General features: G+C 35.2%; 1 protein-coding gene across 1 annotated transcript in view; it reads left to right on the forward strand.

Moving 5' to 3' along the window:
- The window catches only part of ATG2B (autophagy related 2B), a 150306-nt gene that overhangs the window by 16753 nt on the left and 106738 nt on the right, over nucleotides 1-26815 (forward strand). Inside the window, exons 2-6 of the mRNA XM_021007314.2 lie at nucleotides 38-200; nucleotides 7767-7919; nucleotides 9502-9604; nucleotides 22317-22479; nucleotides 25266-25445. Coding sequence (XP_020862973.1) covers nucleotides 38-200; nucleotides 7767-7919; nucleotides 9502-9604; nucleotides 22317-22479; nucleotides 25266-25445 — 762 coding nt within the window. The remainder of the gene's footprint in view (nucleotides 1-37; nucleotides 201-7766; nucleotides 7920-9501; nucleotides 9605-22316; nucleotides 22480-25265; nucleotides 25446-26815) is intronic.

Below are 26815 nucleotides of genomic sequence, written 5' to 3' on the forward strand. Positions count from 1 at the left end.
ATATAATTTTAAAAATGAACTTCTGTTCTCTCCTTAGAGTCTCAATGAAATTCTGGAGTCTGCAGATGCACCTCTAGAAGTTACAGAAGGATTTATTCAGTCAATTTCTCTCTCTGTTCCTTGGGGTTCATTGTTACAAGATAATTGTGCACTGGAAGTGAAAGGATTAGAACTGGTGTTCAGGCCTAGACCTCGATTAGGTAAGTATGCTATGAACCAAATGGTGCTGGTTATAACTATTTGATTTGGTTCTATTTTCATTTTGTAAATATGATTATGTAACTCAGTGCAAGGAAGCTTTCAGGTTTTTTTATCTGAATTCTTAATATGTCCAGACTGAACTTATTTTCTACGTACTTGCCATTCCTCATAGCCTGTATATTTCCATTGATAGTACCACTGTCTTTCTAGTAGGTTTAAAGTCTTAGAGTAGTGAGTTAGGTAGGACAGCATAATGGGAAAACAGTGTTGGACTTAGGAATCTTGAAAACCTGATGTTTGAAGTCCAGATCTGACACTTAGTAATCATAGTCATGGATAGATCACTTAATCTTTCTGAACCTTAGTTTGTTTATCTGTAAAATAGGTAATAATTGCACTATATCACTTATCTATGGAGAAGTTGCTCAGTGAATCTTAGTACTTTACAAATACGGAATTTTATCTTTGACTCTTCTTTTCTTCCCCATATCCAAGCATTGCTTTATCTTATTGCTTTTTTAAAAAAAAATTCTAACATCCATCACATCCTTTATATAATATGCCCTTTGCAACTATCTATTACTAGAAGTTTACCTTTTAGAATTTTTAAAAAATAAAAACATCCTTGCCCATCAATATAACTAAACTTGAGTAGTAACTATTTACTTTTAAATATAATCTTCAATAAGGCCAGATGATTGGACTTTTTGTTAGTTGTTTTTCTTTCTAAGATGTTACAAAATCTCACGAGTAACTGTTAATCTTGGATTACAATCTAAGATAGGGGAGAAATGTTTAAAACAAATTATTTTGAAAATTGACAAGCTGGACATTGTGTGATGACTGACCTTGATACACTTTTAGCTCTTCTCAGCAATGCAATGATCTAAGTCAATTCCAGAAGACATTCATGGTGGAAAATGCTGTCCACATCCAGAAAAAGAACTGTGGAGTCTGAATGCAGATTGAAGCATACTATTTCCTTTTTTTAAAAAAATTTCTCATGGTTTTCCTCTTTTCTGATTCTTTTTTTCACAGCGTGACTAATGTGGAAATATGTTTAATATGATTGTATGTGTATAGCCTGTATCAGATTGCATGCTGTCTTGGGGAGGGAAGAGATAAGAGGGAGGAAAATTTAGAATTTAAAACCTTATAAATGTGAGTGTTGAAAACCAAAAATGAATAAATAATTTAAAAAAATTGACATGCTAGAGAGATTGGATTTTTAAAACTAGGAAGCTGCATGTTTTGTCTTATACCACAATATATAAACACCTTATTTTCTTGATGTGTAACATAGATATTCAGGTGCTGGCTATGTTAATATAACTATTTATGAAAAACAAGTTAATTCCATTTTTCATGTAATTAACTGAGCTTTGTCGTCTACATAGTTATCTTATTTCAGTTGGTCCCTTATAGAAGGATGGCAATTCTTTTTAGTCCTCTTTAAATAATGCTTCCCTATCCTGCTACCTACAAAGGCTATTCTGAACTCATCCTTAAGGGTTAACATGGAATCTGCCCCCTTTACATTTCTCACTGAGCAGCTTGTGCTATCCTTTGCCTAGAAATAGAAGTCATTGTCAAGAGTCCATCACTTCCCCTTCTTTCAAATCGCACAATCCATTGACACCATCCATCCCCTTTATTTCCTTCTCTGTTCTAGGCTTTGATGAAGAGATGGTTCTTTTCTTTACCAATGTCCACTACTTAAACATGTATTCTTTTAAAAAAATGTGTTTTCCACAGTTTTATTGTCTTAGTCAAGAGTTTTATTACTAACCAAGAAACTTTGGCAAGACTACCATACACATGGGTATACAGACAGTCATAGATACTCATGCATTTGTAAATTGTATTAGTTACTGAATGAGTAAGTTCACACATTGGTTATCAAACCCTCATGGTATCACAGAGGAGTGAAAGAACTACAGGGTGCTTGATAATTTCTGTTGTGGGTGTGGTAGATTTCTCAAATCACCCTGTTCTATTGGATTTTTTTTTTAAATGGGGTTTTTGTTTATGACTTTCACTTTTATGTTACCTGTATTTCACTCACATGCCTCCCTCTACATTGCGGGCCCCCTCCAACCCCGTCCCGCCAGAAAGCTGTCCCTTACAGTAAAAAAAAGAAAAAAGGGTAGGACAAAAAAATTTAGCAAAACCAATCATTGCATTGAAAAAGTAACATTACATGCAATGTGCCACACCTCTGGACTCCTCGCTCCTTCAAAGTGGTGGGGAAGGATTGTTTTTTTTTTAAATATCTTTTATTTAGGGCCAAGCTCAGTCATTGTAATATTGCAGCAATAATTTTTTATTTTATTTTATTGTTGTTCTTTACATTTAAATTGCTCGAGTCATTGCTTACGTTATTTTCTTGTTTTCTGCTGTTTCACTTGGCGTGAGTTCATATATGTATTTCCAGGCTTGTCTGTACAGAGTATGTTTGTCATTTCTTACAGCATAGCAATATCCCATTAATTTGTCTACCAAATTAATAGTTGCGTTGACTAGTCAGTGTGTTCTTTGCTACAGCAAAAAGGGCTGATAAAAATGTTTGATGTTTTTCTTTTTGTCATAGACCTCCTTGGGAATCTTAAGATCGAAGAGTATGGATATTTTATTCACTTTATTTGCATTATTCCAATTTTTTTTCAGAATTGTGTCATTTTACAGCTCCACAAACAATGCATTAGTGTGCCTCTCTTTTCTACAACCCCTCTGACATTGAGTAGTTCCTTCTTTTGTCATCTTGCCATTTTGCTGAGTGTAAGGTGAAGTCTCAGGGTTATTTTTATCTGTATTTCTCTTACTAGTGATTTAGGGAGTTTCTTAAAAGTTTGCACTGTATTGGAGAACTGTTTGTTGCTGTCCTTTGACCACTTCTGTATTAGGGAATGACTTTTGGTCTTATATATTTCTTTTGTCTTTATATCTGTTAACCAAAAAAAATCACAGGTCCATGAGACATGTGTTGCAACTTATTTCAGCTTTACAATTATAATTGTTCTCTTATTATAAGAGAAATCAACATGCATGTGGAACTCCAGGTGCAAGGAGTTCACAGTCCAAACAAAAGCTTGCATATTTATGAAATTTCAACAAAGGGAGGAAGAGGAACAGCAATCTCCTCCTAAATGGGAGTGGCATGGGAGGAGAGAGAGAGAGAGCAGTAGGAGTGACAATGAACTAATTCCCACCTGAAGGGGCAGAGAAATCATTAATAAGTAAGATGACAAAAGCAGCATTCTTTTCCCTTGGGAACTGCTAGACATGAAGATATGATGGTCTGCTTACCTGCAAGGGGTCCCAGCTGCACAAGCAGTTTTTCATTCTGGTGCACACTGACTGGTGCCTGTCTTGACTCCCAAGGACAAACAGAGAATCCAGCTTGGGGTGCAAACAACAAATTATGTCAGCTCACACTGGGGCTTTGTCCTTGACACATTCAGGGCCTCCTTGCATACTCCAGGTCCAGTGTTTCTGGAAAACATGGCAAGTTAAGAAGACACGTTCAGGGAGCCCCTTCACATAACTTAGCTGTTACACTCTTTCTCAGAGACATCTGATACAAACTGTTGACATTTATTTATCCTAGCAATTTTGTTTGTGCAAAAACTTTTCAATTTCATGTAATTGAAATTAATTCTTTTATCTGACCCTTGTTTGGTTAAGAATTCATCCCTTATCCATAGCTATAAAAGGTATATGATCCTCTGCTTCTTGTATTTTTATGGTAAGATCTCCAGTATCCCATTATTCTAAAATATATTTTGTTGGTACTCTATTCTTTCTCTCTCTTTTGCATAGCTATCATTATTCACCAAATCCCTCTCTCACAATTCCTCTTTTCCAAATAGAATCCTTTCCCTTGTGACAAATAAGTATAATCCAGCAAAACAATTTCACTCATTGACTGTTTCTGAAAATTTATGTCTCTTTACCTGTAGTTGAGGGATTCTTAACCTGGGGTTAAATTTCAGGGGGTTTGTGAACTTAGGATAGGGGGAAAAAATCATGCTTTAAAAGTAATTGGTTTCCCAGAAAGGAAAAGGACTTATATGTACAAAAGTATTTATAGCAGTTTTTTCTGGGGTCAAAGAATTAGAAAGTGAGGGGGATGCTCATCAATTGGGGCATGGCTGAACAAATTGTAATATGTGATTATGATATAATACTATTGTACTATAAGAAATGATGAGCAAGATGTTCTCAGAAAAACCTGGAAAAACGTGCATGAGCTGCTGCAAATACTGTAAGATGATCAGCTCTGAATGACTTAGCTTTTCTCAGCAATACAGTGATCCAAGACAACTCTGAAGGACTTAGGATGAAAATGCTGTCCATTCCCATAGATAGAACTGATGGTATTTGAATACAGGTTGAAGCATACTTTTTTTTTTTTACTTCTTGAGGTTTTTTTTGGTCTATATTTTCTTTCACAATATGACGTTATGGGTATGTTTTGCATGACTGCATGTGTATAACCTTAAAAAATTGGTTTCCTTTATAATCGTATGTATTTTATTTTATTCATTTAAAGGCATTCTGAGAAGGGGTCCATAAGCTTCATCAGACTTCTGTTGCAGGTGAAAAATGAAGTGACCAAGGAAACAAAGGATTGATCTTTTGAGCATGTTGATTTATTAAGCAATATATGCTAATCGTTCAACAAACTGGGAGCAGACCTCGTCAGCTTAGGCCTGGACTCTGAGTACACAGAGAGAGAGAGACAGACTTTTTTACATTAAAAACAATCAAATAAGACCAGTTAATTAAAAGAAAACAGTACATTAGGCAATCTGATATCTAATTGGATGAAAAATTAGGGACTTTCCAGGTTGGGAGGGAGAGAGCCAACAGATGCCATTCTCTGAATTCAAAAAAAGAAATGTCTCAATCCTCCTAAGTGTCTGCAAGCAATCAAAAGAATATGGAAACAATAATTGATCAGTATGGGACTAGTTTTTAGATAAGACATATGGGTTGCTTGAGATATACAATTGTGAGAAAACTCCTTGCATCAACCTTTGGATCTGATTGGGTTTCTGGTCATCGTAATCTAGGTCCTTAGTTGAGGTTCTGTAAGCAGCAGGTAAAGGGAGTATAGCTTCCCAGCAGCTTAAGGCTAGGTTCAAACAATACAATAAGGCTTTTTCCCAATTCCCATAATTGATTAAAATTTTCTCACAAGACAGAAGTTGGACTAGACCCATAACTGAATAGAAAAGAAAATGAGCTAGCTCAGGAATTGAGTTACAAGATGGGATCGATGTGGTTCACTCACTTCCCACAATTAGCTACTCTCTATCCTCTTTATTTTAATTCCCTCACTGCTAAAGGGGTACATAATACATAAAAGGTTAAGAAATTGTTACTCTTGTCCATCCCCTTTCTCCTACAAGTTCATCTGAAGTCATAATTGGTAATTTTATTGATTATAACACTTAAGTCTTTCAGTTGTTTACCTTATTCTAATCATATTGTATACTTTTTTGCTAATTTCACTCTGCATTAGTTTATGCAGTCTTCCAGGGTTTCTCTGAATGCTTCTTTTTCATTAGTTCTTAAGGTATTTGATTGCATTTGTATGGTATGTTCATCCAATCTCCAGTAGATAGGTACCCACTTTGTTTCTAGTTACTTGCTACAACAAAAAGTGCTGCTGTTAATTTTTTGCACATGTGTCCTTTGATCCGACTTTGACTTCCTTACAGAATATGCCATGCACATTTAGTGACTCTGAGTATAAATCCAAATTGCTTTTTAGATCAGACAAATACAGAGCTCTAACAGCATACATTGGTATCCCTTTCCTCCCACTGCCCCTCTAGAAATTGCCATTTTACTTTGTTTTTTGTCATATTGGTAGCTAAGTGGTGCATTAGATAAAGCACTAGATCTGAAATCAGGAAGACCTAAATTAAAAACTGACCTCAGACAGTTACTCGATGTATGACCCCTGGCAAGTCACTTAACATCTGTTTTAATGGCACCTATTTCCCAGGATTATTGTCGGGATAAAATGAAATGCTTTGCAAATCTTTAATTTACAAATTTTAACTATATATAAATGCTAGTTATTACCATTATTATTATCATCTTTGCCAATCTGGTGAGTGTCAGGTGGAACTTCAGAGTTGTTTAAATTTGCATTTCTCTTATTAGTGATCTGGAGCATTTTTTGTATTATTATTGATAGTTTACATTTCTTCTTTTGAAAGCCTGTTCATATTCTCTGACTATTGGAAATGACTCTTGGTCTTTCTTATGTATCTATATAAATTCTCTTCATATCTTTGGATATGAAGAGAAACGTGCTGAATATGCTTTCCCCAGTTAACTTTTCCTTCCTAGTTTTTATTGCATTGATTTTGCTTGTGCAAAAAGTTTTCAGTTTCATATAATAAAAATATCAATTTTTTATCCTTTGAACTCTCCCTACCCATTGCTGTGAAATATATTTCCTTCATTCATTTGTTTTTGCTATGACCTTTTATATCAGGTCATGGATTCATTTGGAGCTTATTGTGGTAATTGGTTATGAGGTGTTGGTCTAAACCTGATTTCTGTCAAACTGCTTTCTGGTTTTACCAGTAGTTTTTGTCAAATAGGGAACGATTACCTCAGTGACTGATGCCTCTTAGCTTGTTGAACACAATGCTGCTATGCTTTTGAGTCTTATTCACCTAATCTGTTCCATTGATCACTTTCTCAAATTTTTTCAGGCAGTATCGCATAGTTTTGATAATTACTACATTAGGCTATAGTATTAGTGGTGCCTGTTCTTTCTACTTAAAAAAAATTCCCCTTGATATATTTAACTTTTTGTTCTCCCAAATGAATTTAGTTCTTTTTTTTTGTCTAGTTCTATAAAGAAGTGCTTTTGTACTTTGGCATGACACTAAGCCTATAAATTAATTTAATTTAGGCAGCATCATAATTTTTAATATATTAACATGACCCAACCACGAGCAATTAATATCTGATTGTCTTCTGTTATTTCTGTAAAAAAAAATTTATTTTATAGTTGTAGTCACGTAATTCCTTTGTATGTTTTGGGAGGAAGCCTCCCAGATATTGCATTCTATGGTCATTTTGAATGTAATTTCACAATTAGTCTCTTACTAGTTTTTTCTCTCACCATGCCACAATTCAACCATGTTGGCTGAGAAACCATACTATTCCTCTCATATAATATTCCATCACCCACCCCCATGCCTGTGTACTGGTTCCCCCCATATCTGGAATGTTCCTACTCCCTCCCCCCATCTATATCTATTAGAATCCATAATTTCTTTCAGAACTAAGCTTAGGAGTTACCTTTTTAATGAAGCATTTCCTTGGCCATCGTAGAGGCTAATACTCTTCCCAAACTACTTTGTATTTATTTTGTCTATATTCTGTATTTACTTCTATAAATACGTGTGTAATTGCTCTCTGGATGCAGAATCTTTTTCCTTTGTATCTCCAGTTCTTATTCCAGTGTGTGGCATGTAGTCAGTGGTTAATAAATGCTCATTGATGAATTTATTGTTTTTTTTTTTCTTCCATAGCAACTGGTTCTGAACCCATGTATTGGTCAAGTTTCATGACTAGCAGCATGCAACTGGCAAAAGAATGCCTTAGTCATAGATTAACAGATGAACAAGGGGATGGATCACAGCCTTTTGAAGGACTTGAAAAATTTGCTGAAACCATAGAAACAGGTTTGTTCTGAATTTCTTTGTTGTGTCTTAAAAAACATGTATTAACGCTTATGTAGTTTGTATTTCAATCATTTCTAGAAACCCTATCTCACCATCTACACTGAACCCTCCTATTAATAACAACAACAAAAAATCCAAGCAAAAACAAGTATTATAGTGACTGCATCTGACAATGTATGCAACATTGTGCACTAATAATCCCTTGCCTCTCCAAAGAGGAAGAAAGTATATTTTATTATTTGTTCTCAAAGACCTTTGTATAACAGTGTTCATGGTTTTTTCTTTACTCAGGAGTTCAGCTTCTGTGTAATGATTTTGTTTATACTGGTGTGGTTTTATACACACATGCATATTTATATGTGTATATTCTTTTGGTTCTACTTACTTTACTCTTTATCAGTTCATTTACATCTTCCCATAGTTCTCTGAATTCCTCATAGTTTTCATTTCATATTGGTATAATATTCCAGTACATTAACGTACCATACTTTTTAAAGTCATTGCCCACTTGAAGAAACCTTCTTTGTTTTTATATCTTTTCTCTCACAAGCAGACTGCTATGAATATTTTTATTCTGTCTTGGGTATACTTAGTAGTGAGATCCTTTTGTCATAGGATGAAGTTAAAATCGTTTACAACAGTTAATAGACAGTTAAAACTTTCTTGTATAGTTCCAAATTGATAATCACTATGTTTGGACAAGTTTATAAATCCACCAGCAGTGTATCAGTGTGCCTCTTTCTCCATACCTTTTTAACATTGATCCTGTTTTTTGTCATTTTTTGATATTTGCAAGGTATGAAGTTGTTTTAATTTTAATTTCTCTTAATGATTTGGAGCATGTTTTCAAATGGTCACTTACAGCTTGCAGTTCTTAGGAAAACTTTTTTGTATACTTTGATTATCTATTGGGGTATCATTTGAATTCTGAATTAAATTATAGAATCTTAATGTGGGAAGGGACCCTCAGAAATCATCCATTCTAAAATATAGATTCAGTATAGTTTCAGAAAGCAAATCGATTGAGGTCTGTTTATATGTATGTGTGTACATAAATACACACATATACACACACATACATATGTACATATACATATGTATGTGTGTGTATATATATGTAGATATATATATCTATATCTATCTATCTATCTATCTATCTATCTATCTATATATATATATATAGATAGATAGATAGATAGATACATACATACACACATATACATACGTATTTGAAGGTATATAGTTGAGGTTAGTACTATTAAGGTTTTTCCTTTTTCCTTTTTTTCTACACTTATCTGTCTTGTTTGACTATATCCTACTTTTTATAAAGAAGGATATCCTGTAGGGCTTAGAGTTTTATAAATAAAAGCTTTTTAACAATGCACAAATATGTATTATGTCATAACCTGTCATTTCCTCAATTGAGGATGGACTTTTTAAATTGAAGAGGTTGGAATTTTAAAGTATTAACAATTTAGATTGTCTTCCAATTAGATTATTTTGGTTCATTTAATATATTCTGTTGTGTTGAAGAAAAATGGAATATTTTTAATAGAAATAATTGTTACCTGTTTTGTCCTAGTTCTAAGAAGAGTGAAAGTCACTTTCCTGGATACAGTTTTGAGAATTGAACATATACCAGAAAATTCAAAAACTGGAACTGCACTTGAAATTCGAGTAGAAAGGTGAGATTCCTTAAATTTGAATATAAATATGACTTCATGATATTTTAAAATAATAAATGAAATCTTTGATACATTAGCATTCAGTTTACCTTTGGAGATAAATGTTGTTGTTAACAAAATACTTAAAGCTAAAGCAGTGCTGTTCATATTTTGTTCAGTTCCAGTGCCATTCTTGAGATCCTAAAGATATAAGATAACCTAGATTTAGCTGGGGAATGACTGAATTTACTGTTTGAAACTCAGCATAAGTGATGTTAGTTTAAATGAGAGCAAATCAAGTGAACTGACGTTTAATTGAATGCTAAACACATAAAATTCTTATTTGTCAATAGCTGGGGGACAGCTAGGTGGCACAGTGCATAAAGTGCTGGGCCTGGAGTCAGGAAGACTCATCTTCCCGAGTTTGTATCTAGCCTCAGACACTTTCTAGCTATGTGACCTTGGGCGAGTCACTTAAATGTGTTTGTGTCAGTTTCCTCATCTGGAAAGTGAATTGCAGAAGGAAATGGCAAAATGGTTCTACTATCTTTGCTAAAAAAACCCCAAATGGTATCACAAAGAGTTGGAAACAACTGAGAAACAACAACAACAAAAGTGGTACAGTGGATAGAGCAGTGGGCTTGAAGTCAGGAACTCCTGAGTTCACATCCAGCCTCAGATATTTACTAGCTCTGTGGCCTTGGGCAAATCACTAAACCTCTGTTTGCTTCAGTTTACTAATTTTAAAACAGATAATAATAGCACCTACCTCCCAGGGTTGTTGTGAAGATCAAATGAGAGAATAATTATAAAGTGCTCAGCACAGTGCTGGTACATAATAAGTGCTATGTAAATGTTAGCTGCTATTTGTTATTATGATGATAAAATGCAGTTTTGAGATGTGTAATTTTTTAAGTATGTTTCATCATTATGTAAGACCAAAAAGCTCTAAAAAAAGTTCTGTGGCTTAGAAGTATAATTTAATCAGTGTTGTGGTATAGAAATTCTCTTCATTAATTGAGATGTGCAACTTAAGGAGTTGTATTAGGCAATACAAGGTGAAGTGATTTGCCTATATGCCAATACAGTTATTATGTATCAGTCAAGATTTGAACCCAGGTCATCCTGATTACATGGTCACTATCCTTTATGCCACATGGCTACGTCAGGGCTTTATAACATCTATCCATATGTGTGATATGTTTTTATCACTTTTTTTTGACCCACTCACTATATATTATTTCATTGTTAATTCTCTATTGGGGTCTACTTCCTTTTTTTTTTGTGTCTGTGTGTGTGTTTCCTGAATTGAGTTCTATTTTTTTGTTATGGTCTGTAAAAGATATGTTTACTATTTCTGCTTTTTCACTTTTATTGCAATATTTTTGTTCCTTAATTTATAGTCAGTTTTTGTAAAAGTTCCATGTAGTGCTGAAAAATAGACATATTCTTTAGCCCTCCCATTTAAAAGCCATATGTCTTTTAGGTTTAATTTCTCCAGCAACCTGTTCAGTTTTATATTTTCCCTTTTGTTTATATTTTTGTTAGACTTAATGCTATCTGAGATGGAGTCTCCTGTCATTATTGTATTATTGTCAACTCCACCAGCAGTGCATTAGTATCCCAGTTTTCTTATGTCCCTTCCAACAGCCAACATTTTTCTTTTTTGTCACGTAAGCCAAACTTATAGTATGCGATCGTACCTCAGAGTTGTTTTAATTTGCATTTCTCTAATCAGTAAGGTTTAGAGCATTTTTTCATGTGACTATAGATAACTTTCATTTTTTTCTTCTGAAAATTATCTGTTCATATCCTTTGACTAACTATCAATTGGGGAGTGACTTGTATTTTTGTGATTTGATTCAATTCTCTATATATTTGAGAAATGAGGCCTTTATCAGAGATAATTGGTGCAAAATCCCCCCCCCCCCAGCAGTTTTCTGCTTTCCTTATAATTTTGGTCGCATTGGTTTTGTATGTGCAAAGACTTTTAAATTTTATATGATCATAATTATCTATTATCTATATTTTATATGAGCATAATTACCTTATATAATTGTTCTTCATATCTTCTTTGGTCCTAAATTCTTCCCTTATCCATAAATCTGACAAATAAACCATTCCATGCACTCTTAATTTGCTTATGGTTTCACCCTTTATGTCTAAATCATGTGTCCATTTTCACCTTATCTTGGCTTATGGTGTGAGATGTTGGTTTATACCTATTTACTAAACACGGAGAAATAAATAAAAAAGTAAATAGGTATAAACCGACATCTCACACTGTAACCCAAGATTTAGTCCTCTGAGCTATTTAAATCTTTTTTTTTTTTTTTGCTTTTTGGTGAGGCAGGGGGAGTTAAGTGCCTTGCCCAGAGTCACATAGCTAATAAGTGTCAAATGTCTGAGGCTGGATTTGAACTCAGGTCCTCCTGACTCCAAGGCTGGAGCTCTATCTACTATGCCACCTAGCTGCCCCCTGAGCTATTTAAATCTTGAAGACACAAGTTCATTACTATTTTTAGTAAAAATTAACCTAGTCTACATGACAGATATTATACCTACCACAATAAGTAAGTTTGAAGAGAGATATTTCTGTTGAAGAATGAAGTTGGAAGATAGATTTTAGAAGATTTAGAAGAAAGTGAGAGAAGAAAAAGTGGAAGTACAGTAGAGGTGGCTTTTCTTAAAGTCTTCAGCTGAGAAGAGGAGGACTGATAGTTTAGCTAGTGGATATAGTAGGATCTAAGGAGGGTTTTTTAAATTTGATGGAGATTTCATGGGCTTACAAGCAGTTGTGAGTGAGCCAGAATAAAATGAGAGGTTGAGATTAGAGAGAGAAGATGATAGTCTGGAAGATCTGCAGAAGATAATGCAGGGAGATGGGAGCAAAGATAGACAGAGAGGGTTGACTGTGGCAAAGAGTGACCACATTCAACAAAGACTTGAGTAAAGGAGAAAATAGTGGGGGATAATGCCATAGGAATATGTGAAATGAGTAGAAAGAAAGAAGAGGGAGCTTAAGGTCATGATTTTTTTTGAAGTTAAGTATGAGGTGAGATCTTCATTTGAGAGTGTGATGTGAGTGGGTGCTTTGGGAAGACTTGAAGAGAGAAGAGATAGTTTGGAAAATCTGTTTAGATTTTCTGTGGGACAGAGAAGCAATTAGGGAAAACTAGAAGCATTGCCTTTTTGTATTCAGGGCCCAGTTGAGATTAGATAAGACAAGTTTTGAATATACCAGTTGAACATGGCTTTGTGAGTCCAGCTTTGCTGGTTAGTGGGCTGGAGAGTAGAGTAAAAAACTCCTCCCATATCTTCCATTTATAGAGGACTCAAAATCTCAGCCATTTCTTCATTTGTCATTAGCTACTCTGCTTGATTTCAACTCTACCATTATCTTCTTCCTGCCTCTGTACCCAGGTACTCTCTGGCAGTCCTCCCCTCTCCTTGATTTTCAGCTCCCTTTTGCCTGTTATCTTCCTCCATTAGATTGTAAGTTTCTCAAAGACAGGAATTGTTTTTCTTTTCCTTATGTGTATTCCCATCATTTAGCACAATGCCTGGCAAATATTGTAGGAGCTTAATAATATATAGAGAACCCCATATGTTAGTGAAGGCCAGAATATAGAAGAAGAGAAAAAAGGAGAGAAGAGAGGAAGTGGGGAAGAGGGAATAAAAAGTAGTTTGTTAATTATAGAACAGGAGTTCTGTAAGATACAGTGGAAAGGATAGAAAGCCCTGGAGTGTGAGACATTGGGGTGGTAGGTAGAGTTGAGGTGGATTGGAATGAGGAATTAGGCAGGTGGAGTTGGGGAGGTGTGTTGTTCTTTGACAGAGTTCAGTATTGTCACTAGGGTGGGGAGAGTAAGATGGAACTGGGAATATGGTAACTATTGGAGAATGAACCTAGGCAGATTATCAATGTACAGGAGGAGCTTCAGTGATGAAGGCAGGTGTCGAGAAGTTTCAAAGTCTCCTTGGCTCAAGCTCTTGAGATCATGTCAGAGCACTTTCCGCTCAGCCTGGTATAGCTAGTGTTATTGTATTTAAGGCCATCCAGAAGCCCACTGGCAAGCTCAGGTATCACCTGGCCATGTCATAGTGGGCATATTCCACCTAAAATCTGGGCCTGGAAGCCCAGTATTAAGGATTCAGTGTTTTGGCAGGTAAACATGGAAGACTGAAATAATTAACCTAGATAGAAAGCAAATTGCTTAGGGTTTTCCTTATTTGTCTGCTTAGAAACCTGATGAATATTTCTGAAACAGGTAGATGGGCTCATGTAGAAATAGCAAAGATGATTTTTTTCATTCTTCCAAGTTTATTTTCAGGTGATAAGCCATATTTAGAATATAGCACACAGGGCGGAATGAACTTTGTGTATATAGTTATTTGAGATCTTTTTGCTGAGTTACATAATAAAGCAAAAGTTTAATGAAAAAAGCATTTATTGGGGGAGCCAAGATGGCGGAGTAAAAAGGTAATTGCTCTCACTTTCCCCTGTCAACCTCTGAAAACCCAGAAAATATCGCCCCAGAAAAAAACCCTGGAACGGCTGAACTAGAAGAAAGACAGGGAGCAGCAGTGCAGCAGCCTGGCAAATGGGTCTCCCAGTGCCTCAGCAAAAATAAGGGAGGAAGAACTACAAGGGGCGCCAGGCAGATAAGTACCCTGTGGCTTTCATCTGCAAGGAGCTGAAGAAAACAACCTAAAGTCTTCCTAAAGCCGTGGTCTTGCTGGTTCTAGCCCAACACCAGGTGAGCTGTTGGAGCCCTGCAGCCTCCAATTGTGAAGAAATCCTGAAGCCCAGGTGGTAGAGCAGGCAAACACCAACAGTTGGACCTCCCAGTGCCTCGGTAAGGGTGGGGGAAACCGGTGGAGGCCAGCTCAGAAAACCACTAGGTGCCTCAGCACTCTATGGCAAAGGAATCTCCCAGTGCATTAGCAGAAACGAGGGAGGCAGCACTGCACTGCAAGGGGCCCCAGGCAGATAAACACTCTGCACCACCCATCTAAAAGGAGCTGAAGAAAGCTAAAGGAAAGGAAGAGCAGGCTATCTAGAATTGCCTGAAAGTTCCAGCCTTGCTGACTCCAGCCCAACACGAGGTAAACTGCCAGAACTCTGCAGCCTCTAATTACCAACATAAGAGGCCCCCCCAGCACACAAAGCCAGTGACCAAGACCTAGGCTCTCAACACAAGAAGCTTGGGTCAGTGCTCTCTGTTCTCCAGCAGGAGAGCTCAATCTCTTTAAAGGCCAGGGAATAAAGAAACACCATGAGTAAAAAGAAATGTACCATAGATTCATATTAGGAGAAGAGTGAAGATCAAGACAGAAATTCTGAAGAGGACAGCATTGTCAACAAACCCACATCTGCAACGTCAAAAGGAAATATGAACTGGTTGGAAGCCCAAAAAGCCTTCTTAGAAGAGCTCAAGAAGGATTTTAATAGTCAAATGAGAGAGGTAGAAGAGTCCTTAAAAAATACGATTGACCAATTGGAAAAAAAATACACTGAAGAAAACAAGTCCTTAAAAAACACAATTGGCCGATTGAAGAAGGAAATACACAAAAACTAACAGAAGAAAACCATTTGTTAAAAACTAGAATTGGACAAATGGAAACTAATGACTCTATGAGAGAGGAAGAATCAGTCAAACAGAAACAAAAAAATGAAAAAATAGATGAAAATGTAGAATGCTTCATCGGTAAAACAACAGACCTGGAAAATCGATTGAGGAGAGACAATTTAAAAATTATTGGACTATCTGAAAATCATGATGAAAAAAAGAGCCTGGACAGTATCTTTCAGGAGATCATAAAGGAAAACTGCCCTGAAGTCCTAGAATCAGAAGGTAAAATAACTATGGAAAGAATACACCACTCACCACCTGAAAGAGATTCCCAATTGAAAACACCAAGGAATATATTAGCAAAATTCCAAAATTACCAGATGAAAGAGAAGGTGCTGCAAGCAGCCATAAACAATTTAAATATCATGGAACCACAATCAGGATTACACAGGACCTTGTAGCTTCTACATTGAAAGACCACAGGGTGTGGAATGTGATATTCCATAAGGAAAAGGAGCTTGGATTGCAGCCAAGGATCAGCTACCCAGCTAAAATGAGCTTGGTTTTTCAGAGGAGGAGATGGATATTCAACAAAATAGGAGACTTCCAAACCTTCTTGACAAAAAGACCAGAGCTCAACAAAAAATTTGATCTTCAAGTACAAGATTCAAGAAAGACATAAAAAGGTAAATGGGACAGAAGGGTACAATATGTTGTTAATAAGGGCAAACTGTTTATCTCTGTACAAAGGAAGATGACACTTGCAGCTCTTGAAGGGGGTGGATATTAGTCGACTTTGATGTAATGATAAAAAAAAAATCTAATCAAGTTGGATTAAATGGATCGAAGTAAGTAGATTAGTCTGATCTTAGAAAATGTACTGAGAAAGGAGGAGGCAGACAAGGGTAAATTACATCACAGGAAAAGACACAAAATCTTATTACAGCAGAGGGAAGAAGGGGGGGGTGAGAGTTGTTTGAACCTTACTCTCATCAGATTTGGCTCAAGAAGGGAATAACATAATCAGTTAGGTATAGAAATCTAACTTGCCCTATAGGCAGTAGGAGGGAAAAGGGGAAAGGAAAGGGAGGGAGAATAGAAGAAAAGGGAAAGGGATAATAGAAGGGGAGAGGGACTGAAGGAGGCGGTGGTCAAAAGCAAAACACTGGTGGGGAGGGGAAGGAGAAAGGAGAAAGAAAAGCATAAACGGGGGGGAAAAAAAGGATGGAGAAAAAGACACCAGTAGTAATCATAACTTTGAATGTGAATGGGATGAACTCTCCCATAAAACGGAAGCAGGTAGCAGAATGGATTAAAAACCATAATCCTACAATATATTGTTTATAGGAAACACATTTGAAAAAGAGTGACACATACAGGGTAAAGGTAAAAGGCTGGAGCAGAATATATTATACTTCAGCTGAAGTAAAAAAAGTGAGGGTAGCAATGCTGATCTCAGACAAAGCAAGAGCAAAAATAGATCTAATCAAAAGAGACAAGGAAGGAAACTACATCCTGCTAAAAGGCACCATAGACAGTGAAGTAATATAATTACTAAACATATATGCACCAAATGGTACAGCATCCAGATTCTTAGAGGAGAAATTCAGGGAGTTACAGAAAGAAATAGACAGAAAAGCTATACTAGTGGGGGTCCTCAACCTCCCCCTTTCTGTACTAGATAAATCTAACCACAAAATAAACAAGAAAGAATTTAAGGAGGTGAATAGAACATTAGAAAAGTTAGGTATGATAGACCTCTGGAGAAAACTGAATGGGGATAGAAAGGAATATACTTTTTTCTCGGCAGTACATGGCACATGCACAAAAATTGACCATGTACTAGGGCATAAAAACCTCACAATCCAATGCAGAAAGGCAGAAATATTAAATGCATCCTTTTCAGATCATGATGCAATAAAAATTATATGTAATAAAGGGCCATGGAAAGATAGACTAAAAATAATTGGAAACTAAATAATCTAATCCTAAAAAATGATTGGGTCAAACAACAAATCATAGAAACAATCAATAATTTCATTCAAGAGACTGACAATAATGAGACAACATACCAAAACCTATGGGATGCAAGAAAGCAGTTCTTAGGGGAAGTTTTATATCTCTAAATGCTTACATAAATAAAATAGAAAAAGAGGAGATTAATGAATTGGGCATACAACTAAAAAAACTAGAAAAAGAACAAATTAAAAATCCTCAACTAAACACCAAATTAGAAATATTGAAAACCAAAGGAAAAATTAATAAAATTGAAATTAAGAAAACTATTGAACTAATAAATAAAACTAAGAGCTGGTTTTATGAAAAAACAATAAAATAGATAACCTTTGGTTAATTTAATTAAAAAAAGAAAGAAGAAAACCAAATTACTAGTATCAAGAATGAAAAGGGTGAAGCTACCACCAAGGAAGAGGAAATTAAAACAATAATTAGGAATTATTTTGCCCAACTATATGCCAACAAATTTGACAATCTTAGTGAAATGGATACATATTTACAAAAATATAAATTGCCCAGATTAACGAAGAGGAAGTAAAATACTTAAATAACCCCATCTCAGAAAAAGAAATTGAACAAGCCATTGATGAACTCCCTAGGAAAAAATCTCCAGGGCCAGATGGATTTACATGCAATTCTATCAAACATTTAAAGAACAATTAATTCCAATACTATATAGACTATTTGGGAAAATAGGTGAAGAAGGAGTCTTACCAAATTCTTTTTATGATACAAATATGGTGTTGATACCTAAACCAGGAAGAGTCAAAATAGAGAAGAAAATTATAGACCAATTTCTCTAATGAATATAGATGCAAAAATTTTAAACAAAATACTAGCAATAGATTGCAGCAACTTATCACAAGACTATGACCAGGTAGGATTTATACCAGGAATGCAGGGTTGGTTCAATATTAGGAAAACTATCAGCATCATTGAGCATATCAACACAAAACCAACAGAAACCACATGATCATCTCAATAGATGAAAAAGCTTTTGAAAATACAACACCCATTCCTATTAAAAACACTAGAAAGCATAGGTATAAATGGAGTCTTCCTTAAAATAATAAATAGCATATATCTAAAACCTTCAGCAAGCATTATATGTAATGGGACAGGCTAGAAGCATTTCCAATAAGATCGGGGGTGAAACAAGGATGTCCATTATCACCACTGTTATTCAATATTGTACTGGAAACTTAGCTTTAGCAATAAGAGAAGAAAAAGAAATTGAAGGCATTAGAATAGGCAAAGAAGAAACAAAGCTATCATTCTTTGCAGATGACATGATGATATACTTAGAGAATCCTAGAGAATCAAGTAAAAAACTACTTGAAATAATAAACAACTTTAGCAAAGTTGCAGGCTATAAAATAAACCCACATAAATCATCAGCATTTCTATATATTACCAAAAGCCCAACAGCAAGAGATAGAAAGAGAAATCCCATTTAAACTTACTGTAGACATTATAAAATATTTAGGAGTCTACTCCCGAAACAAACCCAGGAACTCTATGAACACAATTACAAAACACTTTTCACACAAATAAAATCAGATCTAAATAATTGGAAAAACATCAGTTGCTCATGGGTAGGCCGAGCTAATATAATAAAAATGACAATCCTACCTAAGCTAATTTACTTATTCAGTGCCATACCAATCAAACTACCAAAAATTATTTTATAGAGTTAGAAAAAATAATAACAAGATTCATTTGGAAAACAAAAGGTCCAGAATATCAAAGGAACTAATGAAAAGAAATGCAGGGGAAGGTGGCCTAGCAATTCCAGATCTTAAATTGTATTATAAAGCAGCAATCATCAAAACTGCTTGGTACTGGCTAAGAAATAGAATGGTGGATCAGTGGAATAGGTTAAATATGCAAGACACAGTAGTCAATGACTATAGTAATCTATTATTTGATAAACCCAAAGACCCCAGCTTCTGGGATAAGAACCCACTCTTTGAAAAAAACTGCTGGGAAAACTGGAAAAGAGTGGCAGAAAGTAGGCATAGACCCATATCTCACACCATATACCAAAATAAAGTCAAAATGGGTTCATGACTTAGATATAAAGGCTGATACCATAAGTAAACTGGGAGAACAAGGAATAGTTTACCTATCAGATCTATGGAGAACAGAAGAATTCATGACCAAACAGGAGATAGAGAACATTATGAAAAGCAAAATGGATAATTTTGATTACATTAAATTGAAAAGTTTTTGCACAAAGCCAATGCAACTAAGATTAGAAGGAAGGTAGAAAATTGGGAAAGAATTTTTACAACCAGTCTCTCTGCTGAAGGCCTCATTTCTAAAATATATAGAGAATTAAGACAAATTTATAAGAACACAAGCCATTCCCCAATTGATAAATGGTCAAAGGATATGAACAGACAGTTCTCAGATGAAGAAATTAAAGCCATCTATAGTCATATGAAAAAATGCTCTAAATCATTATTGATTAGAGAAATGCAAATCAAACAACTCTGAGGTACCACATCACACCTATCAGATTGGCCAACATGACAAAACAGGAAAATGATAAATGTTGGAGAAGATGTGGGAAAATTGGAACACTAATACATTGTTGGTGGAGTTGTGAAATGATCCAACCATTTTGGAGAACAATTTGGAACTATGCCCAAAGGGCTACAAAAATGTGCATACCCTTTGATCCAGCAATAGTACTTCTAGGGCTATATCCCAAAGAGATCACAAATGGGAAAAGGACCCACATGTACAAAAATATTCATAGCAGCTTTTTTGTGGTGGCAAAGAATTGGAAATTGAGAGGATGCCCATCAATTGGGGAATGGCTGAACAAGTTGTGGTATATGAATGTAATGGAAAACTATTGTGCTGTAAGAAATAATGAACAGGCTGACTTCAGAAAAACCTGGAAAGACTTATATGGTCTGATGCTGAGTGAAGTGAGCAGAACCAAGAGGACTTTGTACACAATAACAGCCAAGTTGTGGGATGACTAATATTGATAAACTTAACGCTTCTCAGCATTACGAGGATCTAAGGCATCCCCAGAGGCCTAGTGATGGAAAATGCCATGCACATCCAAAGAAAGAACTATGGAAGCGGAATCGCTATCATTTTTCCCCCCCTTCTGTTGAGTTTTGTTTCCTCTTTTTGATGGTTCCTCCTATTGGTTTTAATTTTTACTTACAACTTCACTAATGTGAAAATATGTTTAATAGGAATGTAAATTTATAGCCTATATGAGATTGTGCGCCATCTTGGGGAGGGTGGTGGGGAGGAAGGGGGAGAAAACTCAAGCATATGGAAAGGATTGTTGATAAATCAAAATAAATTAATAAGATTTTTTAAAAATGCTAAAAAAAAGCATTTGTTAATCTCTTTTTATGTGTAAGGCGCTGTCCTTGAGTTATGAATATAAGCAAGCAAGACTATTCTTGTCTTGACACAGCTTAAATTTTGAAAGGAGATGACCATACATAAAGGGGAGCTAGAAAAGGTGGCTGCATGTGTTGTGGCTTGGTTATGAGCAAGAAAGGATGAAAGCTCACATCACCACTCAGTGTCTCAGGAACAAAATCTAGGTTCCAGTGGGAGGCCATGAGGAGGATGGCCAGGATTGTGGTCTTATGGTTTGGAAATGGGTTGGCAATTCCATGAAATCCTGGCTAGGGGCAAGCTAAAGTGAGAGTTAACCTGCAAGAGCCCAGGGTTCTATTTTCATTTATTCAGAGCTTAGTTACAGTGTATAACTGTTTATCGTGAACCGTGCTTATCAATCTAAGGGTTTGTTTACAATCTGCATGTATTGGACAAGTGTGCTTTGTGTTAGCATTCTGTTGCAGAAGGAGCCATATGATTTCTGATTAAAATTTCAGTCGATGAATGTTGTACCTTAGGGATAGCTAGTCTAGTCTCTTACTTTTATAGGCAAGGAGAGTCATACATTCAGGGCTGGAAAGGACTTCAGAGGCCATCTAGCTCAACCCCATCTTTTTACAGGTGAGGAAACAGGCCCATGGACTCTAAGTGACTTACCTAAGGCCACACAGGTACTATGTATCAGAAGCAGGATTTAAACCCATTTTCTTTGAATTTAGAGGAATAGAACCTTGATCACAGATCCTGTTGTTGTTCTCTTGCCCCTATTATACATAGAATAAAATTTTGTATTTGTTTAAATTGAAGACTAGTGACACTTTAAAAACATCAGTCAAGAAACAAGTGTCAGTTAACATCTACTAGGTGCCAGGCTCCGTGCCAGATTCTGGGGTTATAAGTATGAAGAAAAAAACCAATCCCTGCTTTCAAGGAACTTTTATTCTGATGAAGCATATAGGTATATTTAAAACATATACATCATAAATACAAAAAATTCAGTCATGTCTGATTCTTCTTGACTGCGTGGACCATCACACATCAGGCCCTTCTACCCTCTACAATCTCCCAAAGTCTGTCCAAGCTCATGTTCTTTGCTTTCATGACACTATCTTTCCATCTTATCTCTGCTGTCTCCTTCTCCTTTTACTTTCAGTCTTTCTTGGAACATCAGGGTCTTTTGCAGTCAGTTCTTATTATATGATCAGAGTATTTAAGCTTCAGCTTCAGTATTTTATGTTCGAATGAATAGTCAGCATTAATTTCTTTAAGTAGTGACTGATTCGATCTCCTTGTTATCCAAGGGACTCTCAAAAATCTTTTCTAGCCCATAATTTAAAAGTATCAGCATACATAAAAGAAGAAGAGGGATACCATAATTGGGGGGATGGGATCAGAAAAAAGAAATAGCAAGTTCTGACATTTTATATGGAAGTAGGACAAACTCTGCAATTTACTATTCTGACTTTGATAGTGGCACAAAGTGATTTTCTGTTGAACAGAGTATTTTTACCTTCATGAAATCTGCCTCATAAAGTCATACTTTGTTAATTTTAAGGCCTGAGAAGTTATTTATCTTTTCTTTGTTTAAGGTTCATTACAATAAAGTATATTCTTACCCAACTTCACTGGAGTATTACGAGCAGTACCTATTATTGAAAACTTTCTGTTAAATAATTTGTTTATACATTTAATGTAATAGAAAGTAGGTGTTCTTAGTAATTTCGTAAGAAAAAAATCCTTGTATTTTGGATTTTATTTTTCAGAACTATGTATTGTGATGAAACTGCTGATGAATGCTCTGGATTCAATGTACATCAGCCTACAGCTTTTGCTCACAAGCTACTTCAGCTTTCTGGAGTCTCTGTGTTTTGGGATGAGTTTTCTGCATCAGCAAAATCTTCTCCAGGGTCTTCAACTGCACCAGTGGTAAAACAAATATGTTAATATAGTTGTTTAAAAGTTTGAATGAAAAGTTTTTGCACAAATAAAGCCAATGCATCCAAGATTAGGAGGGAAGCAGAAAACTGGGAAAGAATTTTTACAACCAATGTGTCTGAGAAAGGCCTCATTTCTAAAATATATAGAGAACTGAGTCAAATTTATAAGAATGCAAGTCATTCCCCAGTTGATAAAATGGTCGAAGCATATGAACAGGCAGTTTTCAGAGGAAGAAATTAAAGCTATCTAGTCATATGAAGAAGTGTTCTAAATCACTATTGATTAGAGAAATGCAAATCAAAAGAACTCTGAGGTACCACATCACACCTATCAGATTGGCCAACATGACAAAACAGGAAAATGATAAAAGTTGGAGAAGATGTGGGAAAATTGGAACACTAATACATTGTTGGTGGAGTTATGAAATGATCCAACCATTTTGGAGAGCAATTTGGAACTATGCCCAAACTATGGGTATGCCCCAACTATAACCCAGGCCTATAAAATTGTGTATACCCTTTGACTCAGCAATGCCACTTTTAGTTCTGTATCCCAAAGAGATCATAAAAATGAGAAAAGGACCACATGTATATGTACAAAAATATTTATAGTAGCTCTTTTTGTGGTGGCAAAGAATTGGAAATTGAGGCGATGCCCATCAATTGGGGAATGGCTGAGCAAGTTGTGGTATATGAATGTAATGGAATACTATTGTGCTATAAGAAATGATGAGCAGGCAGACTTCAAAAAGACTTGGAAACACTTACATGAACTGATGCAGAGTAAAATGAGCAGAACCAGGAGAATATTGTAAACCATAACAGCCACATTATGGGATCACTGACTTTTATAGACTTGGCTCTTCACAGCAATGCAGGAATCTAAGACAACTCCAAAAGACCAGTGATGGAAAATGCTATCCACACCCAGAGAAAGAAAGGTGGAGTCTGATTGCAGATGGAAACATACTATTTGCTCTCCTCTTCCTTTGTTGATTTGTTTTATTGCTTCATTCTTGTGGTTCCTATTAGTTCTAATTGTTCTTTACATCATGACTAATGGGAAAATATGCTTAACGTAATGTATATGTAGAGCCTATATCAGATTTTATACTGTCTTGTTGGGAGTGGGGAAGAAGTGGGAGGGGCCAAAATTTAAAACTCAAAATCTTAAGTGTTGAAAACTAAAAATAAATTAATTTAAAAAAAAGTTCTGATGAGGAAAACTGCATTTCCCCCACATTTATTATAACATCCTTTGTGAAAGTACTACTTTTACTTCTCATTGGGTAGTAGCCATGATCCTAGGTTCTTTACGTCTCTGGGAGTAGACTGCAGACCTTGATAGTATCCTATCAAACTGAAAAAGCTTTGAGTGTGGACAAGGCATGATTTTGTCATTTGTACAAGTTGCAGCTTAACTAAGTTTGGAGAGGTTCATTACCAGCCACTCATCACCTGGTGGTGAATTTTTGTATCTATGGCAAGTAACAGAGACTGTCTGCTAAGGTATGGAGGCATTGGTGGAAGCAGTGACTGCACTGATGAAATAACTCTTTATAAACCTTTAAGTATTAGGTATGTTGTAATGTGTCTTATTCTATTTTAGCATTTGGTGTATGAGAGAATAAAAATAAGCCTTATGTTGATGATTCTTTAAAAGATCTAGGCTTAAAACAGGGAAAATATTTACAAATTGTATTTGTAGGGATAATATCCCCAGGAAGCTTTTTTATTTTTCTGTAAATGACTTTTTAATCACACTCCCCACATCAGCTTGCTTGCAGGTGTTTTCCAAGGCTCCATTCTCTGTTATCTCTGTACTTTTCCTTGGTGATTTCATCCACTCCTCTGAATTTCTTGCTCTCTACATAGTTGACTTCCAAATTTAAATATTTAGTAGTAGGATCATAAATTTAGAATTGTCAGGGTCTTATAAGTCATTGAGTCCAGTCCCCTCATTTAATAGATGAGCAAACTGAGGACTAGAGAGATTACATAACTTGCCCAGGGTTATATAGCTAGTAAATAAAGTCTAACCAGAATCAAAACCCAGACCTTTGACTATTAAGTCGAGTGTTTTAGTCCTAATCTTTCTTGAATTGTAGTCTTGCATCTACAACTGCCAATCTTTGCTTCGATGTCGTTTTGCTGTTTCAGTCATGTCCAAAATGGAATTAATGACAATTTCCCTTCCACCTTAAACCATTCCCTTCTTTAGCTAAACTACTGTATTTCTATCATAGCTTGTTAGACATAGTAAGCACTTAAAAATACTTTTTTGAAAAATTTGAATTCAATTGAAAATAATGTCAGTTAAAGATACTTTCCCTTTTATTACAAAAAGAATAAATCCAAGAATCTTTTGTAGTATATGTTAAATAGTTGTATGTAAGTCCTTTTTTTTGGTCAATTCGATTATATTTTCAAGGTAATAGAGACACTTGCAAATGAAAGAAACTGGTGAATCTTTTTGTAAAGTAGAAAATGCTTTTATGCTACAGAGTTACTCTGCAGTTTACTGTTTTCAAGGTACAAGTTTTCATATAGAGTTTCTTGTTATACTTGTTTTGAGAAGAATTTTCCTGTACTTGTCTTTAAAAAAAAATCCTGATTTTTTTTTCTAAGTATTATTTTCTCCTAATTTGTTTTATACCAGCCATTCTGCTAATATTTTACTGTGTTTGGTCTCTGCTTTCTTGAATATTGGTTTATTAGAACATTATAGTTTTCATAATTTGCTAATATATTACCTTTTGTTGTTGTATTTTATAGGAAACTGAACCAAAACTTTCTCCTAGCTGGAATCCAAAAATTGTTTATGAACCACACCCACAACTCACAAGAAATTTGCCAGAGGTAGCACCCTCTACTCCTGTTCAGATTGGGAGAATGATTGGTAGAATGGAGCTGAGCCTTACGTTAAAGCAAAATGAAGTACTTCCTGGAGCTAAGGTAAGTTGTTAGTGTTATTTTTCAGTAATACTAAGTGCATGGTCTCTAATCTTTATATAGAAAAAATTATTAACCACTATGGAGACTCCAAGTAACTAGGACACCACCTCCCAGTTTGCTTATATGGATCCACTACCACTTTTATACTCACCCTAGCACATTCCTGTCAGAGTCAGGCGTTCCCATTATGATTGCTGCACGGCTAATTCCTGAACCCTTTCTCATTTTATTAGTCTTAAAAATTCATTTTATTCTGCTGTTTTTCACTGCCTACCATCTAGGCAATGAAAAGACATTTTTTTTGTTTTAGTGTGAAACTTTTTTTGTGTAAATAATTGAGAATTCGCTATATAAATTTGTACTTAGTATATACACTGAAGAATATTCAAGTAAGGAGGAAAAAAGTGAAGTTCAGAGTGCTTCTGAAAGATAATTTTTATTAAGTAACTGTAAAATGATCTAGTTCAGATGGAACTGAATGGTTATTTCTGTGCTTTCATGTGAGAAGATTTTTTTACAAAGCCTTTTTTGGAAAAAAAAATACATTTTTGAAAAAATACTACTTCATTATAGATGACCCCTGTGCTTATCTCTGAGGAAAGAATATTGTATAGTATATTGGAAAAGCAGTGAGATTTTATGCTTGGGTGATAATTTATTATTTTGAAAACTTTCTTCACAATGTAAATGTAAAATTGGGATTAAACTTAAAAGGTATTACTTAAGTTATCTGTAACACTTTTGTTTTTGAAAGAAGATATTTACCTTGGATATATGTATTAGTGGAAGCCTGAGTTTTGTGTTTGATGACTAGTCCTTATTCCAGTGAAAACATACCTGTTTCAAAAGTAAGCTCATTATGAGTAGGGATTGTTTCATTTTTTGTCCTTGTTTCTCTTAGCACCTAGTTTCATGCCTGTCCCATAATAGGCACACTTATTAAATATTTGTTGATTGATTTTGTTTGGTTGTATATTTGTCATTTTTAGGAGGAAGGAACTGTAGCAACAGTATGTTGTATTTGTATTTTAGTTGGGTTATTGAACCTGAATTTTTAAAAAAACTCTGAACTAAATTTGTTTTATTTTATTGTTTACTTTTGCTTTTATGGCAAAGCTGTCTTCCTATTATATGTATCCTTCTCCCACTGAATCCTTCCTTGTAACAAAGAAAGATAAAACCAGTTGACACAGTGATCATGTTTGATATTGTTTACTACATTAAACATCTGTAATACCTCCCCCTCCTCCTTTCTGTTCAGATTGAGAGGATGACTTGTAGAGTACAACTGAATCTTACTTTAAAGCAAAATGAAGTGTTTCCCGTCATTTTGTCTAATAGTACAATGATATTCTGTTATATTAATATAT

The sequence above is a fragment of the Phascolarctos cinereus genome, unplaced genomic scaffold, assembly GCF_003287225.1.
Source record: "Phascolarctos cinereus isolate Bilbo 61053 unplaced genomic scaffold, phaCin_HiC Scaffold_2;HRSCAF=192, whole genome shotgun sequence".
Classification (NCBI taxonomy): Eukaryota; Metazoa; Chordata; class Mammalia; order Diprotodontia; family Phascolarctidae; genus Phascolarctos; species Phascolarctos cinereus.